Here is a 21,115-nt window from a genome sequence, read left to right on the forward strand (position 1 = left end):
CCCTGATTAGGAACATATGAATCATTATTTATTAAATACTACAAAGGTTCAAAATAGCTTCAGAGAAAGGGAACATGAGGTTGAGCAGGTGGCAGAGCTTCCGTTCTCACTCTGAGAAGGCCAAGGCTTCTTAGGGAAGCATTCCTGGCATCTGTATTAATCAGTGTCATAGATCCTCAGCTGGTATGTGTGTGTCTAGTTTCATTCAACTTGTGTTGCCCACTCTGTTAGGTTTTCATAAAAATTCATTTCATTTCTTCTTTTAGCTTCTGTAACTAGTATATGTCTGTTAAAAGTGTAATTCAGGCCTAAAAAAAAAAGTGTAATTCAGGCTTAACAACTTTGAGTGTAGGCTAGTTGAATTGCTTTGTTTTATGTATGAGAAAGCTGAGACTCTAGGATGATAAGGAACCTTGATTTGGTTGCATCACTAGTTAATGAGAGGGCTTTGAGTTGGAACTGTCTCTTGACTTCTGTTTCTTTTAGTGAAAAGTCATCTTCACTTCTCAGCCTTCAATCTTTGTCTTTTCAAATCTTATGCTTAGGAATAAGTATCCACATAGAAGGTCACGTTATGTTCCATTTTTCTTAGAACTGACTTTAAAACTAGAAAGGAGATGAGTTTAATATGGGCATTGTAAATGCAGAAAGAAATCTGGTAAGAAAATCAAAGATGGGGCCTACCTTTTGGGCCATTTCGTTTTCCCAAGTAACAACAATAATCTCATTTATTTTTCTTATGGAATAGGAGAAACTCACATGTTTTTAAGAAAAGGCAGCAAACACCACCAGGGCTCTGACCTAACAGATTTTAGAAGAGGAATGTCAAGGTTATTAGAAATTAAGTCTTTCATGATTGTCTCTCACTGTACTACAAATCTATCTCCTTGGCCTCCTCAAGATCCGGTCTCTGCAGTTTTTTTTTTTAATTAAAAAAGTAAACTCTATACCTCTATCTCCTATTTAAAACTCCCCAACAGTTTATGTTGCGTTTAGATTTTAGAATGAACTCTCAATTCCTTTCATGGCTAACAAATCCTTGCCAGCTTTGGCCTAAATTCATTTACTTCACCAAGCAGTTTACTTGCACTAGAATAAGTCCCTATTTAGGGCCTTTGTATTAGCCTTTTCCTTGGCCTGAAATGCTCTGATTTTTGCACGACTGTTATTCAAACCACTCCTTAAAACTCTCCTTAAAAGGGCTGCTCCTCAGTAGCCACCCAAACACAATCACCATCACATTACTTATTGTAATTTCTTTGTATACAGCTTAACACCAACATTTTTTTTTCTTCTTTTCCTACTCAGATAAGCTCCTTAGAATCTACTTTGCCTTCATCACGTTCAGCAGCCTAGAGTACTGTCTAACAAACGTAGGAGCTCAACCAAAATTTGTTGTACGAAGAAATTAACATAACGTACCCTTTCTTTCCTGACCCTCTCCTCCAAATAGGGCAAAACTTAAATCATAATGAGGATACACTTAAAAATGTCTTTCTCCTCTACCGGATTATTTCCATAGATGTCCTTGAGGCATGCAACTACACTGGACTGGTCCTTCTGATTTTAAGGGCAAATAATCAACATAATAGCGTTTCCTTCTCCATGACCAAAGCTTTACTTTCTAATTTTGGTGCCACGTAAAGACGTCAGGATGAGCGCTAGGGCCCGGCTAACCCTTGGTATCCATTCTTGGTGTTCAGATACGGCCGACTGGCCAATTTGCACAGAGTGGTCCTCCCTAGAGATGCTGGGGAGAAGGGGCGGAGCCATCCAAAAGGATGAGCTGTTCCGGGGCTGTCAGATCTGGCGGGGCGGCCACTTTGGGAAGGGCCTGGGGCTTCAGAATAAAGCAAAGCTAGCCTTGTGGCGAAGGAGCCCAGCGGACTACAGGCCGTAAGACAAAGAGGTCGAAGGAAAGGAGAAAGGGCCCGCGACCACACCTGCGGAGTAAGCCAAGGCCTGGGTACTCGCCAGGGGAAAGGGTTCCCGTTTCCAAGGCAACGGACCAGGAAGCACGCAAGACGCCGCCGCAGGTTCGTAGGTCAGCCTCGAGTTTAAAGCTCCCACGCTGAGCAGGTTCTGGCCAGTGGAGAGGCCGCCTGAACGTCATGTGACTGGCGGGGCTCATCCGCTAGCTGCCCGAGAGCACGTGGGAAAGCTTTTTCTTGTTCCTTCTTTCCCTTTTTAGAAGTCCACCCACTTTTGCGCGGGTTCAGACACGGAGTTCGTCTCGCGAGAGGTGGGTCACGCTCTCGCGAGAGTGAGTAGGAGGTGGGGGAGTAGGCGGTGTTGCAGGCTGGAGCTGCGGCGGCGGAAGCCGAGGGGGTGGGCAGGGCGGGGGCGGGTCGCGGGGCTGGGAGGGGGGAGGGCGGGGGCTGATGCGGGAGGGGGCGCCAGCCGGTTTGCCAGGCTCTCGCGACTGGTCGTTGCGGGCCGGTGACATGCCTGTGAGCTTCGGAGGCTGCGGCCCCCAGGTGAGCCGGGCGCGAACTCCCAGGTGGCGTAAGCAGTGCTTTAAGCTGGGGTGGCGGTGGGGTGTGGGGCCGGGTCGTATGGAGCGGCCCGGCTCCCGTGCCCCAGCCCCTCCGCCTGCCTCAGTCCCTGCTCCAGCTTCGGGCCGCCTGAGCTGCGACTTCGCACGGCAGGGGGAGGAGGGCGGGAGGAGTGGGGCAGAAGGAGGAAGCTGGGCCCGGAGGAGAGGATGATTCTCGGGCTTAGGAAGAGTCTTTCTGGGGTCCTGAGAGTGGGGGTGGAGCTGCTGCTCTTTTGAATGATAGGCTTAGTGTCTACGCCCGGGGTGGTCTTCAGAGCCGAGACCCCAGGGTGCGCTTAGTTTGTGTTCATGGTGTGCGCGCAGGAGCATATGCAGGAGGAGGAGGACGTTGCACTTTGTCTCCGAACAGCAAGCATCCTTCACTGTCAGGATCCTGGAGCCCTGGAACCAGGCGTTACTTGCATCTTGTGACAGAAACAGAGGGCATCAAGCCGTTCCTCGGAGTATTGATAATTTGAATTTCTGTCGTTAGGCTGTTAATGGCTTAAATGTTGGTCATAAAGTATTACGAATGGATTGACTATACTGCGTCTAAGCGGCTTGATTAAAAATATGGAGATGTAACGGAAGTACTTAAAACTTTGGCAAATGGCGATGACAGTAAAATTTGAACCACTACAGTGGTATGACTTGGTAACTTTTTTTTCCTCTGCTTTCCCTCTCCCTAAAATCTTACTAAATTTAAAGTGGATTAGCTTTACATGGTAGGGATTTTCAGCATGGGAAATACTGCAAACCCAATGGCTTTAGTGCAAACTGGAATTAAGAATTCCTGTTTCAGTCACTTGGAGAATGCTCGTGTTTCCCTCAGCTTCTTCCCATCTTGTTAGGAATGTTACTTTGATTGTTTTTGTTGTGTCTGAAAGTACTCGGAAAATAGAGTACTAAGACAAGATGTACTCAGTAGTTCAAAAATGATTTTTTTAAATATCATGATTTTAAGGTAAATGGCAGTCTAGTGCCCTGCATGACTAGTGACAGTAAAATGGTGTAATTTAGTGAATTTTTTAAAACACATAGTCACATTTTTCAAGTAGTACCGTGGTTATTTGTGCTTTTTTATGTTTTTTTCCAGCAAAACTGCCCTGGGGGTGGACAGTGAATTTTACAATTAGTTAGAGCTATGAGTAACAATGATTTATAGATTGGAAAATGTAGGGAGTCAGGGAAGAAATATGCTCCCAACTTGAGCGAGTGACTAGTGTATGCACTCGCATAACTGCACTGTTGATAAGATTAGTAAGGGCCTAGAGGTATAATACAAGGCCCATAATACTATTTCACAGATATTGAGGACATGGGAGTTACCTAAAACCTGGAACCACTGTGAAAATTTCTCTATCCTTCTTTCCTCTCAGAGCTCCAGTGATATAAGTCTAGAGGCTGGAAAAAGGAAGGCACTTTTAATTTTTAAAAATTTTTTTTAAATTTCAGGAACTTACTGTAGGGAAAAGAAACTCAAACCCACTCAACTAATACATTAGAGGTCATTTTAAGGGAAATTTCCAATTGTAAATAGGTGGAGGAATTCTGTCTATTTTTGAAAAAATGTGAAATACAAAGTATTTCTTTGTGGGCAGGGTAGATCAGTTTAGATTAGAAAAGTTCTTACTGTTCCATCTTGGCAAACTGATTTTCAGAGATAGAAAAATAGAATTTTTTGCTGGTCTTTGTAACCTTTTGGCAAGGGTCTCAAACTTTAAGGGTAGGCTGGACATGATAAAAGCAGGAAAATTAACATTTTGGGATTAGTCTCAGAATGTTTCGTGGGAAATAAGATAAATGGTTTGTGTAGTGTCCTGGAACAGAGAGGTTGTTAACATGAGTGAAGAGGAGGTATCGTGTAAAGAGTTTTGGTTTTGGAGTCAGACAACTAATACCTGTTAATATTTCTGAGACTTTTCTTCTTAACCTTGACATAAGAGTTAAAATACCTCAGAACGTTAGTGGGAAGCAAATAGTAGCTGCTTACTTAGTGTTATTTCATTGATCTCTATTATTGGCTCAAGGATAATTTGGCTGCAAAGAACAAAAGCCATTGAAATTTGTCTACTTATACAGGAGTATATTCAATGAACTTCAGTTTTGTTTTTTTTTCCAGGGAATACATGGTCTTACATCATTGCTACTCACTACTGTTCTGTTCCAGTTTCTTTCACCTTGGTCTTATCTTTAAGTCTCTTGGTTTCTGCATTCCTGTAACTTTGGTTTGTATGAAACTTTTTGTTTTCTGTGGAGCCAACACCAGACTCACTTTGGCTTTGCAATGTGGTTCTTAACAAATATCTCCAAGTCTCAATTCTAAATTTCTACAGAGAGAATTCATTTAGTCAGTTATCTACTTCTAGTCCAGATAGCTTAGGGTGGAATAAGGAGGGAATGGAAAATGGATGGAAAGGAGACTTGGAGGTGTGTCTCACCATTTATAGGGCTACATTTTAAAGTCTTGTTTACATGCTTTAAGAAAAGGAGTATGGGGCCACGCCTGTGGCTCAGTCGGTAAGGCGCCAGCCCCCATATACCGAGGGTGGCGGGTTCAAACCCGGCCCCGGCCAAACTACAACCAAAAAATAGCCGGGTGTTGTGGCGGGCACCTATAGTCCCAGCTACTCGGGAGGCTGAGGCAAGAGAATTGCTTAAGCTCAGGAGTTGGAGGTTGCTGTGAGCTGTGTGAAACACAGCGCTCTACTGAGGGCCATAAAGTGAGACTCTGTCTCTACAAAAAAAAAAAAAAAAAAAGAAAAGGAGTATGAACAGAGAGGAAATGATGGATACCTCAGATGTGCTTTAACATCCTGCACTTTGAGCTCTTCCCCTGGCACTGCATTGAACTTGCTCTCAGCTTAGTAATGATCTAACCAGATCCAGTGGTCGCTTTTCTGGACAGATTCTGGGTTAGGACAAATTGCTTAAATGGTTGGTGCCTCAGGTGTCCTATATGTACAGTGGGTGTCACATCAGCAACTTCTGTTGTGAGAAATAAGAATCATGTATGTGAAGTAATTAAACAGTGTCTGGTTGCCATACAGCAGGCACAGTGCAAGGTATGGTATTAGTATTTATTGAGTACATGCTGCGTGGCAGGTGCTGTGTTAGGGCCTTCTGGAGTGTTCACAGAGGAAAGAAGATTATTTTTTGCCTTCAAGGAGTTTAGAAGTCTAGAGTTGACCACTCTTAAAACTATTTGTTGACTATAGTGACACCAAATTCTTAGAAAGCTCTAGCTCCTCTACCTTGAAATCTTCCCTGAAATCATTTATCACGATTGTCTCCTTAGTTCTCGCTTGATTTTCTTATCTTTCCCATTCTCTGGGATCAGTTTTCAAGGTCTGTGAAAGTATGCAAATGATTCCAACATCTTCAGGTCTGACCCCCAACTAAATCAGTTAATTCTTTTTTTTTTTTTTTTTGAGACAGAGTCTCACTTTGTCATCCTGGGTAGAGTGTTGTGGCGTCACAGCTCACAGCAACCTCCAACTCTTGGGCCTAAGCAGTTCTCTTGCCTCAGCTTCCCAAGTAGCTGGGACTATACGCGCCTGACCCAATGCCCAGCTATTTTTTGGTTGTAGTTGTCATTGTTGTTTGGCAGACCCGGGCTGGATTCAGACATGCCAGCTCTGGTGTATGCAGCTGGTGCCCTAGCCATTGAGCTACAGGTGCCAAGCCTAAATCTGTTAATTTTTAATTGCTTTTTAGATATTACCATAATGTCATAAAACGCAATCTTGCAGTTACCCTCTAATTGGCAAAGACTTTCCTTTTTTCCAGCACCCCAGTCCTGAAACCTTGAGGTTATCTTTCACATACTTCTTTTTTATGCCGTATACATCCCGTCAGTTAATAGGTACTGTGTGGGCTTACAGAGTGCTTCTTATGTGTCAAGCACTGGACTATTCTGCAAAGCAGATTTGTTCACCCATTTCTGCTACCAGTAAATTAGAGTAGAGCCTTACTATGTTTCCAAGAGCTGCTTAAATGCCTTTCCTGCGGTATACTCTTAGAGTCATGGAGTCACAAATGTCACTCATAAAGAGAAATTTGTTTCTGGGTTAAAATTCTGAACGAATTTTTTGTTAAAAATAATCTTGTAGGTGGGGGTACGCATAAAATTATTACTTCAATTTCTAGACAGCATATTTACTCTGAAAACATAACCTCAAGATTTTAGGTTTGTATATGTGTGTGTTTTAAGTTGTGTTGATTATTAGTATGCAGAAGTTTGGAAGTCAATAGCAGTTCACACTTAGTACTTTGGTAACTAGGCTCATGTTATTACTTTAAATACCAGTGGTGATTGGGCTCAAACATACTTTAGAAGTGACTCCTAACTTGAGATGCAGTTGAAAGACTTAACAATTTTTCTCTATGATTGAGAAAAAAGGATGACAGGGCAAATATTCCTGGATTAATTTTTCGAAAAGTCATAAGGTAAGTAGCCCCATTTTCTATTTAATGATGTTCCTGTTGTTACTGAATGCCCCTCTGAAATTAATGTCCTTGATAACAATTTTTCTTCACCTTACAGCTTATTCAATTCATTAAATATGTGGTTGATTGTTACGGGTAAGGCCTTTGGGGAATGCAGAGATAAGGAATGCAGAGATAGAGTGTAAGTTCTTGAGGGTGGGGACTTTTCACTGTTGTGTATCAGTCACTGTTTCTTAGACACTGGGTGAATATGTACATTGCATGTTGTTAGTTTAGCATTTTATAGTACAGGGCGTAGACTCATACACGTTTAACTGTTACATAAGGTACTATAGTGCAAGTGCTAAAATAGAGCAGTGACACTTTTGCCCTTCAGAGGGATATTTAGCAATTTTTTTTTTTTGGTTATTGCAACCGGATGGGTATTTGTTCTTGGTATCTAGTAAGTAGAGACCGCAGATACTGCTGTAAATGTGCTGCAATGCACAGACAGCTCCCTACACTTACCTGACCCAAAATGTCAACTACACTGAGGTTGAGAAACCCAGTAGTGGTAAGAACAATTGTAAATGCAAGAATGGGGCTGATGTAGGATTAAAAAGAAAGGGCAGGAACTATGAAGAAGCAAGCATCTTCATAGATATTAGGACATACTCAGATCTTTTTTATATAGTTGATTATTGTTTTGAAAGATAAAACAGTAACTGAGAGCTGTAGCGTTTTTAGATTCTGTGAGTCAAACAAATCTGTACCCAAGGAAGGGCTAAGATTTGGGTTCCTGTCACGTGAGGTACTGTTTTTACCTATATTATTTGCATTGCATTCTTCTAGCTGTCCTGTGAAGGTGAGCTTTAGTTTCCTTCTCTGCAAAAAGGGGATAATGTCACCTTTATTCCACTGTTCATTTGTTAGGTATTATTCTGTATTTTTTTGTTGTTGGTTGCTCTAGGGTTTATATGACCTTTTTTTTTAATCTTTCTTTTCATGTATTGTATAGAAACGTTATGCCAGTATTTTTTCACCACCCACCTACCACATCTTTTGTGTTTTGTTGTCATACTTTTTATTTATATGTTGTAAACTCCACAATATATTATTATTTTTTATTTAATTATTTTTTTTAAACAGTCTCCCTCTGTTGCCCTGTGGTTAAATGCTATGGCATCATAGCTCACAGCAACCTTGAACTGTTGGGCTCAAGTGATCCTCTTGCCTCAACCTCTCCAGTACCTGGGACTACAGGTTCCTGCCACAATGCCTGGCTAGTTTCTCTATGTTTAGTAGAGATGGGGTCTCGGTCTTGCCCAGGCTGGTCTTGAACTCCTGAGTTGAAGTAATCCTTCTGTTTCAGCCTTCCAGAGTGCTAGAATCATAGGCGTGAGCCACCACACCTGGTCTATATTATTATCTTTAAACCCAGTTATTTTAAAAGAACAAAAATAAAAAATGAGAAAATAACTTTTCTATTACCTTCATCTGTACCATTTCAGGTATTTATTCCTTCATACAGATTCAAATTTTCATCTGATAGGTATTTTTTTCTTTGCCTGAAAAATTTCTTTTCACAGTTATTCTAGTGGTCATCAGCTGATGGTTAATTCTCATAGCTCTTACTATCTGAATAAATTTATTTTGTCAAATTTTCTTTCTTTTTTTGCTTGTTTTTGAGATAGGGTCTTGCTCTGTTGTCCAGCATGGAGTGCAGTGGCATCATCATAGCTTGCTGTAGCCTTAAACTCCTGGGCTCAAGGGATCCTTCTGCCTCAGCCTCTTGCCTACTATAGGCACACACTACCCAGCCAATTTTTCTGGGTTTTGTAGAGGCAGAAATCTTTTATTTTTATTTTTTTGTTGAGACAGTCTCAAGCTTTTGCCCTCGGTAAAGTGCTGTGTCATCACGGCTCACAGCAATCTCAAACTCTTGGTCTTAAGCGATTCTCTTGCCTCAGCCTCCCAAGTAGCTGGGGCTACAGGTGCCCACTACAATACTGGGCTATTTTTTGGTTGTAGTTGTCATTGTTTGCCAGGCCCAGGCTGGGTTCCAACCCACCAGCTCCATGGTATGTGGCTGGTGCCCTAGCTGCTGAGCTACAGGTGCCTAGCTGAAGCAGAGATCTCGCTATTCCCCAAGCTAGTCTTGAATTCCTGGGCTCACGCGATCTTCCCACCTTGGCCTCCCAAAGGATTATAGGATTATAGGTGTGAGCCACTGTGCTTCGCCTTTGCCTAAATTTTTGAAAGATATTTTCATTGGGTATATGGATATCTGGGTTGACCCTCCCCCCACCCCCTTTTATTGCTTTAAAGATGCTCCATTGTCTTGTTTCTGCCTTGCACAGATAGGAAATTTACTGTCATTTGTTCCTTACTGTGTAATGCAGGTGTCCTCAAACTTTTTAAACAGGGGGCCAATTCACTGTCCCTCAAACCGTTGGAGGGCCAGACTATAGTTTAAAAAAAAACAACTATGAACAAATTCCTATGTACACTGCACATATCTTATTTTGAAGTAAAAAACAAAATGGGAACAAATACAATTCACACCGCTTCATGTGGCCCGCGGGCCGCAGTTTGAGGACGCCTGGTGTAATGTATACTTCTTTCTGGTCACTTTTAAAATTTCTTTAAATTTGATTTAAAATTAATTTCTTTAAAATTGATTTTCAGCAATTTGGTTATGATGTGTCTTGGTGAGGTTTTCTTCATGTTTATTTTTACAGTGTGTTGAGTTTCCTTGGATCTGTCAGTTTATGATTTTCATCAGATTTGGGAAATTCTGGGCCATTTGGTCTTCATTATATATTTTTTCTATCTTCTCTGCACCCTCAATCCACCCACCTGCTTTTTTTGGGACTCCAGTTACTCACCTTTTATAGTGCTTAATAAGTCACAGATATGTTAGATTTGTTCATTTTTAAGTTGCTTTTCTCTGTTTCATTTTAGTTTCTTTTGCGACATCTACAAGTTCACTGAATGTTTAATCTGTTGTTAATTGCATGAAATATATTTTTTATCTTAGACATATTTAATTTTTGTCTCTAAATGTTGTGTTTTGGCTCTTTTGTTTCTCCTATTTCTGTTCTTGTCATGACTGTGTTTTCCTCTCCTTGAGAATATGAAACATATTTATACTGTAGTTTTACAATCCTTTTCTGTTCATGCCAACATCTCTCTTATCTCTGGGTTTGCATTTGATTTTTTGATTTTTTTTTTTTTTTTTTTTTTTTGGAGATAGTGCCTCTGTTGCCTGGACAGCAATGCAGTCATAGGTAGCTCACTGCAACCTCAATCTCCTGGCCTTAAGTGATCCTTCTGCCTCAGCCTTGCAAGTAGTGAGGACTGTAGGCGGGTGCCACCATGCTCAGCTAAATTATATATTTATTTATTTATTTTAGCTGTTATAGAGATAAGATCTTGCTGTGTCTTCTAGGCTGGAACATGTAACTTTTCCTTTCCTGGTTATGGGTCATATTTTTTGCCTCCTTTGCACACCTGGTAATTTTTGGTTGCATGCTAGCCATTGAGTTTATGCTGTTACTTGTTTGATTTGTTATTGTCTTTAAGCATGTTGGATTTACTTTTAGACTTTATTAATGCGGGGCCAGGCCAGGCGCAGTGGCTCACATCTGTAATCCCAGCACTCTGGCAGGCGTAGGCAGGTGGACTGCTTGAGCTCAGGAGTTGGAGACCAGCCTGAACAAAAAAGCAAGACCGTGTCTCTATTATAAATAGAAAAACTAGCCAGTTGTTGTGGTGAGCATCTGTAGTCTTAGCTACCTGGGAGGCTGAGGCAAGAGGATCCCTTGAGCCCAAGAGTTTGAGATTGCTGTGATATATGATGCCTTGGCACTCTACTGAGGGTGACTAAATGAGACTCTGTCTCAAAAAAAAAAAAAAAAATGGGTCCATAACAGCGCTTAGTGTGGTGTTGACTTATTTCCCCTTACTAAGGCAATTTCCTTCTATATTGCCTGATGTACTACAAAGATTCTCTATTCTAAACCCTATCTGGCTCCAGGTATTGCTTGGCCTACTTCTCTCTTTTTGTTACTTCCCTAACCTCAGGTGCTCTGCGTAGATCAGTTTTTTCCCAAAGATTTTAGAGGAGCCCATCTGCAGCTCTCCAAGGCTCTCGCTCCATCCATTGTGTCTCCCTGTAACAGTGTGCCCTATGAATTCTAACTCCCTTGGTTTTGCCAGACTGATCCTCCAAAACTCAGTGAGACTGCTCGGCTGCCTGGTTTTCCTGTCCTGTGTTGTGACCTGGGAAGTAGCCGACAGCTAGTGTTTCCTTTTCTCAGGATCACAGTCCTGTGTTGCCTGTTGTCTAATGTTTTAAAACCTATTTTGTCATGTCTTATTATAGTTATATTAAACAATATTAATTTTTAACACTTGGCCATTTGGCATTTGGTCACAGTGTATGTTTAGAGTATTTATTTTAAATATAATCTCAGATATTATGAAATAGAAATTATTAGAGATGTTTAAATAAATTTTCACTTACAAATGCAGACACACCCATTAAAACATATAAAGCATATTTTGGTCTTTAATAATTTACTTTTTATTTGTGAGTTAACAGATGTTTGAATGCCTACTATGTTAAAATCCAAATCCATGAAATACTTTTGTCTTCAAAGAACTTGAAGTAGGAGGAAGGTTGCAAACAATGGCACCATAGGATAAAGGACAAAGCACTTTGGTAGATAGGAGGTGGCTACTCTTTGGGCAAGGAGGGATAAAGGAGAGATGAACCATGCCTTTTTCCAGGAGGAAGGCTCTTGAACTAATGCATGAAGAGTAAGTAGCAGTTCAGCTGACAGAAGATAGAGGGTAGATTTGAGGGAAATGTAAGAGGATAACAGGTCGGGACCTGGTAATTTACTAGACATGATAGTTTATAGAGATTGAGGGAAAGGCCCATGTCCAGCTTGGCCTGCTGCTGAGATTAGTTTGTTTATTGATTCTTTCTGAGAGAATACAGGAGGAGATTGTTTGGGGGGAAGGTTTTATTCAGCTCTTGAACATCTAATTTTGGAGCAACTGGGATATTTAGTTGGAAGTGTCTAGTAGGAAATTGGATATATAGAAGTGAAACTCAGTATAAGAACTGAACTGAAAAGTTAATTTAGGGAGGTATTTGCATAGTTAAAACCGGAGGTGGAGATAAAAATCTTTGGAAAACTAAATAAAATGAGAACAAATGAGGATAAGAAGAAAAGTTAGGAAATATTAGTATTTGAGTGACAAGTTATGATAGAATTTAAACAAGGAGACTAATGTAGAGGGAGACAAATGTTTCTCAGTCAGAACTTACATATGGTACTTGATAAGAATAAATTTCACAAATTTGTGCCTTTCATGTAGAACTACTGAATGGGTCTTCTGGGTGTGCAAGTATGAGAAATTAAGCTGATTCATATATGTACTGAGGTTTGAGAACTGGTATTTAGAGGATAATCAAGATAGGGCAATTCTGGTAGAAGTCTAGAAAGGTGTTTCAGAGACTGGTTGGCAAGGTCAATCCTCCTGATATAAAAAAGGTTAAGTGATAGATGTTGATGTGAACATTTCTTAGGCCAGAGGAGAGGAGGAAAGACTTTGGGAATATTTTTTTAAATTATAAGAGAATGTATGCTCATCTAGAAAAATTAAAACATATGTACACAGACAGAAAATTACCTGTAATTACATCTACCCAGGTAAAACCAATGTCTACACACATCTAGTGTATGTCTTCTTTTACACTGCACATATAATACACATGTAGTTATGCAGATTTTATACAAAATGGGAAATTATAAACATGCAAGAACCTATCTTAATCTATCATCTTCCTATATTATAGATAAATGACGTTTTGTAAACATTTAAATAAATCCCGCTTATAATAGATGACCAGAGTCATCAATTTAGTGTACCTCCTTCAAGACATTTCTTAGGCATACACAAAGACAGATACCGGGGTGTGAGGGTTGTGTGTGTATTTTAAATTACAAGTGAGAACACACTATTTACACCATTCTGCAGCTTACTTTTTCATGCCAGTATGTTTGACTCTAACACATTCTTTCTAACAGTTGGGCAATAATCACATGAAAGTATTATAATTTATTTGAATTTATAAACTTCTAGGTTATTTTTAGTTTGTCAGTTTTTCTTTCAGTGAATGTTTCACATCTTTATGACTTTTGTGGAAGTTTATGTATAGGATAAATGTAAAGAAATGCAATTGCAGGATCAAAGGGTTATGTATATTTATTCAGAGTTTTCCTATATCTCTGTTCTCTGCACTCTATAATTTTTTTCTAATTGCTTTCATTGTTTTCCTTTACTTTCTGTTATTTTTCTTAAAACTTCCTTGGTGTTCTTTTTTTTTTTAGAATTATCTGTTCTGCTTTTTTGTTGCTTCTAAGGAGGCTCATTTGCTATATTGTTTTTTTTCTGTGTCTTTTCTGAGCTCTGGCAGCTCGCTTCTTGGTTGTTTGCGTTATCTGTTCATCTGTACTTGTCTCTCATCTACTTTTTTTCAAATGAGCCAGGTTTACTTTAATTTCTTTAACACCAACACACTTACTTAGTCCCGGCTCAGGTCTCTTGCTTATTCACCCAGAATACAACACAAAGCGAAAAAAATGTTAAGTGAAAAGTTTATTGTAACACGAAGCTATTTTAGGGGAAAACACTTATTTTTGCTCTTCTTGTGATATTTGTCTAAAACAACCTTCTCTCTCATTTTATAAGATGCTAAAGAATCCCTGCTCTGGCTCTTAACTCTTTCTTCCTCCAACTATGCTTCCATTTCCAAAAATGATTATTTTTCTTTTTTATTTGCTTTACCAGAGTACATCATATCACCTCATCTTGGATTAACTTTTATGTTGGACACATATTCCCTAATAGATTTTTTTCTTCATGAAATGATATTTTACTTACGTTTAAGTTAAACACACAATGATGTAGTAGGGTCAGTAAATTGTTTTCTTCTACGAGTGAAGCAGAGTGTAAATATTTAATTAAACTTAGTTGCTTTTTAGTATTTTCAAACGGTGTTATAACTTCTGAGGTGCTATTATGTAATGTGAGTTGGAAGAACATGACTATATTTGGATTTTATTTTTTATGTATTCCTGTGTTTTTTGTTTGTGTTTTTTAATGTTCCTGTATAGAACTTATATTGAATTCTATTTTTTTATTACTCAGTAATATAATAATATTACTTTATCATTGTAAGGGTGCTATTCAGGAATGTTGGGGATAAAGTGAACTAGCCTTGCCAAATCCAGGCTGTTGTCTCCAAGTACTGTGTTTCTTCTACCTCAGGGACGTGTCTTGTGGCACCTTAGGGTGATCAGTGAATTAGTGTTGATCTGTCATCAGCTGCAGAGGTAATTACTGCTATTTCCTATCTCTTTTCCCTACTCCCCTTTCAGGTGAGGTTAGGAGTCAGAGTGATGACTCCTCTGAGAGTGACATCAGGTGTGCCATTCCCCTGTCCTTTTGTGTTGTTTTTCATGGCTGCCTTTGCAGCATTGTGGGAATGACTTTACGGTTACTTAATCACTTTTGTTTCTGGCCATCTAGATTGCTTCTTATTTCTATTACAAATTGTGATGAACAATTTATCAAACCTTTATGCACTTTAGAGAAGTAGTTAAGAGTCCCGGTGCTGGAGTTAGAAATTTGACTTTGAATCTCAGCTCTGCCAGTTGTTATGTGGGCCTGGGAGAATTGCCAGATTTTCCCTTGCCTCAGTTTTTCTCATTGTCAAACTGAAATACTGTTCTGCCAATCTTAAGTATTAAATAAGTCGTTAATGCAAATCTCTTAGCAAAGCACTTAGTGCATGATGAGTTCTCATTTGAACCCCATATGTTCCAAGATCATTAATTGCTTTGACAAATTCCCAGGTGTAGAATTGCTGGGTCAAAGAGTAGGAGTACGAATATTTCTAGGGTTTTGACGTGCATTACAAAATTGCTCTCTAGAAAGGTGATGCCACTACTTGGGAGTTGACTTTGAAGAGTTTCTGCTTTTCTAGAACCCTTGCGTCGGCCTCTTATATTACGTTTTGTACGAAATTGGAGGTAAGTCCTTTTGCCACTGAGAATTTCTGGCAGTTGAAGAGAATGCTGTGGGGGAAAAAAGGAGAATGCCTGGAAAATAAAAATAAGATCTTACTACTTTGGCCATATCATAAATCTTTACACTTAAAACTTGTTTTGGTAATTTTGGTCCTCTTGATCATTTTAGTCTGTAGGTAAGCATTTTAATTCTTCTTTAATCTATGTTTAATAGTTTTCCAATGTGTTTCCCATAAATTATTTTCCATTCGATTTTCACAGTAAACTTGTCTGGTAAGTTGGATGTTATATACATCAAGGGAACAGCTCCAGAGATATTGCAATAAATGCTGAAGAAATAAAGCTGTTAAGAGGTGGAACCGGGGCTCCGTACGTGTAGCTCAGCGGCTAAGGGTGCCAGCCACATACACTGGAGCTGAGGGTTTGAATCCAGCCCAGGCCTGCCAAACAACAATGACAACTACAATTAAAAAAAAAAAAATAGCCGGGCATTGTGGTGGTTGCCTGTAGTCCCAGCTACTTGGGGGGCTGAGGCAAGAGAATTGCTTAAGCCCAAGAGTGTGAGGTTGCTGTGAGCTGTGACATTATAGCACTTTACCGAGGGCAACAGCTTGAGACTCTGTCTCAAAGAAAAAAAAGCAGAACTGGGCACAAGTGGTACTCCTCTGAATCCTGGTGTGTCACTTTCTGTCTTGTGCTGATGGGGACTTCTCATGCTGAGCCTTTCCCAGGATGGTGCTTCAATTTTAGTAATTAATCAAATTTTATTGTTATAGAGACCACTAGGACTTACTTTAGTTCATAATGGCATACCCTATTAATCCTTTGTCTTTTTAAAAATTAAAAGATTGAAAATGCTCAGAGCAGTATGTATTTGTGTGCTCTCACACAATTCAGTTTTATCTTCTAATATAAAATTGGAACCTCACTAAAATTTAGGGTTTTCTTGAAGTTCTTATGGGGGAGTGTGGCAGACTAAATTATAGTTTGTTTTGTTCATAAATCTCTTAATAGTACAAATTATACTAACCAGGTCTTGGAAACCTGAACTGGATAATACTTGATAAGACCAGGTTGATTTTCTGAATATACTTAAAACTAAGCATTTCTTAAATCTTTGTTGATTTTTTTTTTTTTTTGGTTTTAGAATTCAGTTCCCCTTTTCTGTCCTTCCAATGTGATAAAACTCTTTCCTTAGACCATGCTGAACCTATGAGGGTTATATCTGTTTTGTCTCCATTGTACCCACAGCATGTAGCACAAATAGATTTTAAGTGATTGGACAAGGTACTGTGGTCAGATGTGGAAACTAAGTGGTAATGCTCTAAGTTGATCTAAGCTCTCAAAGGTGTTTTATTAAAGCATCATATAAAAAGTGAAGACTGACTTTCAGAGTTTCTCCCAAGGTGTGTGTGTGTGTGTATGTATACATTGAGTTCTATTAATCATTCAATTTGGGTATCTTTTGAACTTCAGTTATTGATATGCTTGTAAGCTTCCCATATAAAGAATTTATTTTTGCTTGTCTGTCTTCATATGTACAGATTTCATATTTTCATTAGTGTATTATCAAACCCTTCTGCCTAAGAAATAAGAATGGCTAGAGCAGTGGTTCTCAACCTTTCTAATGCCGCGATGTATTTTCATTGTTACAAAGGGGTCGCAACCCACAGGTTGAAAACTGCTGGTCTAGAGCATTCAGTGTTGTGACGTTGGAGAGTCAGAAAAGCTGGGATTCTTTTTGTGATATTTTTAAGATTTTAAAAGGCTCTTCAATTATTTGTTTATAATTAAAAAGGGCTGTGAGAAAAAAATGAAAAGGGCAGTAAGATTGAATAGATAAGACTAAATCACTTTGTAATTTTGAACCTGAAAGTAGTTCTCTGTCTCATTAAAAGTACCAGTTTTAGGCTTGATGCCTGGGGCCCAGTGGTTAGGGTGCCAGCAACATGCACCAGGATTGGTGGGTTCAAACCTGGCCTGAGCCTGCTACGCAACAATGGCAATGATATTTATATGGTTAAAAGTACCAGTTTTCATCCTGTTTTAAAATATGTTGGATTACTAAGTAAATTTTTAGGGGTCATAATATTTTTGTTTGCTTTTGTTTTTACTTTTCTTTAAATGACCGAGTTCAAAGAAATTATTTTAACATAAAATTTCTGAATTACTAAACTCAATTATTTTCTTTTAATGTTTTCTTTAGGTATTTTGTAGATTAATTCTTCATTGATTATATACAACAGCAATATAGTTATGGCGACTTTCCAGCCTTTCAGAAACAGTCACATGAAGACTAGAACATCTGTCAGAAAAGTAAGTTCACTATAGTAGGAGGCTTTTAGTGAGAGATTTAATAAAAATTTTGATTTTTTTTTTAAAAAGTCCTATAGCTATGATATTTTGTCATTAAATTAATCCTATTTAAATTCATAACGTTAAAATACTGCAGAGATTTGTCATGTATGAAAATAGCAATGTGCCATGATCACAATGATTTACTTCCTAAAAGTTTTTCTTTCTTTCTTTTTTTTTTTCCAGTTTCTGGCCGGGGCTGGGTTTGAACCCGTCACCTCCGGCATATGGGGCCCGTTCGTGCCCTACTCCTTTGAGCCCCACAGGTGCCACCCTATTTCCTAAAAGTTTTATTTCCTGAAGATCACAATTCCTCTTTCCCATTTCTTCTCAACAGTTAGTTTTCTATCTGCTTTTTAGCAATATAGGCAGTTTTCTGAAGTAGCTTTAAGAATATATTAGAAATATTATTGGCTTGCGCCTGTAGCACAGTGGTTACAGCGCCAGCCACATACACCAAGGGTGACGGGTTCGAGCCCGGCCCAGGCCTGCTAAACAACAACAACAACTGCAACAAAAAATAGCTGGGCATTGTGGCAGGCACCTGTAGTTCCAGCTACTTGGGAGGCTCAGGCAAGAGAATCGCTTAAGCCCAAGAGTTGGAGGTTGCTATGAGCTGTGACGCCATAGCATTCTACCCCAAGGTGACATAGTGAGACTCTGTCTCAGAAAAGAAAAGAAAGAAATAAATATTACCATTTATTCATTCATTTAGCAAATATGCACTTGAATGCTTATTATGTGCTGGACCCTATGATAGATTTTGGATAATCAGTAGCAAACAAATGAAATAGGATTCTTTTTTTTTTTTTTTTTTTTTTTTGAGACAGAGTCTCCCTATGTCCCCCTCCTGGCATGCTGTCACAGCTCACAGCAACCGCAAACTCTTGGGCTCAAGCGATTGTCTTTCCTCAGCCTCCAAAGGAGCTGAGACCACAGGCACCCGCCACAATGCCCGGCTATTTTTTGTTGCAGTTGTCATTGTTGATTAGCTGGCCCAGGCCGGGTTCGAACCCGCCACCTTCAGTGTATGTGGCTGGTGCTGTAACCACTGTGCTACAGGGCACTGAGTCTGAAATAGGATTCTTGATCCTTTCTTCTTTCTAGTCTGAGCAAGAACCCTCTCGCTTTCTCTCCTAAAACAATTTGGTTAACCTTCCATTTCTTTATGTTTTTTTCTTTGCCAAAACTTTAGAGGGCAGAATAGAAACTGGATGATGGCTAGCGGTCTTCCTTTGCCCTTTTCTGCATCTCATCCCCTCTGTATCATATGACACTGTTGACCAGTCCTTACATGTGAGGATAGTCTTTTGACTTCTTTCATTAAATTGTCTTTCCTGTTTTCCTTCTTTTGTGTGGTAACTCCTGTGTCCTTTGCTATCTGCTTTTCAGCTTCTAATTGTTGGTGTTCTTATAACCATGTAAGCCTACTTTTTGACCTAGTTACTCATTTCTGTAGAAAGCTTAGAAATGTATGGGGTTGACTGCTAACTCTAAGAGAAGGGTTTCTAAATCTGTCTGCAAAGTTGGAAAATGGAAAGTAAACTTATTTTTTTTTTAAGTAAACTTGTTTTTAAATGGTATGGTAATTATTTTAAATGGTATGGCAGTTACTTATAGGTAATATTAAGTAATATGCTCCATGTATTTTCAGGTAAATAACCCTTAAATTTAATAAGTCCACTTTTTAATTTGAAAAAAGTTCAATAAATGCTATTTTCTCTGCGTTTTTACTCTTTGTAAATTTAGTGTAATCATTGTACTTTTTTCAGGTTAGCAACAGGACCATAGCGTTAAATTAATGATTAAATTATGCTAATCGTTTTAAATTAATAATTGAAACTATATACAGAATATAATAATGAGCTGATAACAATGTTCTCCAAGTATGATACTCCCTGCCTCAAATTTACCCATACATTGCCAAGAATAAGGGATTACAGGGACTCCATAGCAGCTGAAATTTTGTACTATTACTATTATATCATGTTAATGTCTTCTGTTATTCAGCACATTATCCGTATTAAGCATGCAGTAAATATCTTATTTGAATTCACTTGAATCCTTAGAAACCCTTTTAGATCAAAGTATGTGAATCCAAATGTTATATAATGTTTATAAATTTAAAGTTATGCACATACATACACCATATTTTGTGTCTTGTCTTGGTAATGACAAAAACTTCCCTAATAGTTAATGTGGAAATTGAAAGGTGTACTTGAATTCTCTAGATTTCACTTTACTCTGCATTAGAGATACATTGAATATTCATCAGGAATTAATTTTATGAAATCAGAAATAGCTATGGTTTCTACCCCATTTTTTCTAAAATTTTATTATGAAAATTTTCAAGCACATAGAAAAATCACAAGCGTAGCATACTCACATGTAAATCCACCCACATGTCTACCATCTATATTTGATAGTTGTTAATATTTTGTTTTGTTTGCTATGTGACTGTGTATTTCCCTTTTTTGTTTTTTTCTTTTTGGAGACAGAGTCTAGCTCTGTCATCCTGGCTAGAGTACAATGCTATCATCCTAGCTCACTGTAACCGCCAACCCCTGAGCTCAAGCAGTCCTCTTGTCTCAGCCTCCCGAGCAGTGTGAACTACAGCCACGCACCACCATGCTGGCTAATTTTTTCTATTTTTAGTAGAGATGGTCTTGCTTTTGCTTAAGCTGGTCTTGAATTCCTTAGTTCAAACAATCCTCTTGCCTCCCAGAGTGGTAGGATTATAGTTGTGAGCCACTGCGCCTGACCTGTATTTACTTTTCGGCAAAGCACTTGAAGTAATGGCCATAATGTCTCTTCACCCCTGAAATCTTCACTATGCTTGTTCTAAGAATAACATTATCCTCCCAGGTATCATGTACATAGCTATGTATCATCTTACAGATTATTTGTTAACTGAAAAACAGAAAATGCATTGGTTTTTTTTGTTTTGTTTTGTTTTTGGCCGGGGCTGGGTTTGAACCTATCACCTCCGGCATATGGGGCCGGCGCCCTACCCCTTTGAGCCACAGAAAAAATGCACTGTTAAAATGGACAACTCTGACAGGTCACCTTAGTCAACTGATTGATCTTAGCATCACTGGTCCATAGGAAAACCTGAAATTGTGTCCTCATGTCACCCTTTTTGCAAAAATATTTAAACTGATCCGATTAAGCCTTTACACCTAACTTCTATTTTATGTGGAATATAGAAGAGAGAAGAACAAATTAAATGGCACCATGAAAAACCACCATATAAATCCAGACATCATTTGAGAAACTGGCCTGCCCTATTCAAGAAGTCAGTCTTTCAGCTTTTTTTTTTCTTTTGAATATATTTTTTTGTTGTTGTTGTTGTTGGGGATTCATCTAGGGTACAAGAAGCCAGGTTACACTGATTTGGATATATATATATATTTTTTTTTTGTAGAGACAGAGTTTCACTTTATTGCCCTCGGTAGAGTGCTGTGGTGTCACACAGCTCACAGGAACCTCCAACTCCTGGGCTTAGGCGATTCTCCTGCCTCAGCCTCCCGAGTAGCTGGGACTACAGGCACCTGCCACAACGCCCGGCTGTTTTTTCATTGCAGTTTGGCCGGGGCTGGGTTTGAACCCACCACCCTCGGCATATGGGGCCGGCACCCTGCTCACTGAGCCACAGGTGCCGCCCTGGATATATTTTTGATATATGTAT

At 39.2% G+C, this 21,115-nt stretch overlaps 1 protein-coding gene across 2 annotated transcripts in view; it reads left to right on the forward strand.

Moving 5' to 3' along the window:
* The first annotated feature begins 2,397 nt into the window (after window positions 1-2,397).
* AKAP11 (A-kinase anchoring protein 11) overlaps window positions 2,398-21,115 on the forward strand; it is a 68,612-nt gene continuing 49,894 nt past the window's right edge. For both annotated transcript variants that reach the window (XM_053563301.1, XM_053563303.1), the window contains exons 1-2: window positions 2,398-2,477; window positions 17,279-17,388. In XM_053563301.1, coding sequence (XP_053419276.1) covers window positions 17,329-17,388 — 60 coding nt within the window. In that variant the 5' untranslated portion in view covers window positions 2,398-2,477; window positions 17,279-17,328. The remainder of the gene's footprint in view (window positions 2,478-17,278; window positions 17,389-21,115) is intronic.

This window comes from Nycticebus coucang, chromosome 15 (assembly GCF_027406575.1).
Source record: "Nycticebus coucang isolate mNycCou1 chromosome 15, mNycCou1.pri, whole genome shotgun sequence".
Lineage (NCBI taxonomy): Eukaryota > Metazoa > Chordata > Mammalia > Primates > Lorisidae > Nycticebus > Nycticebus coucang.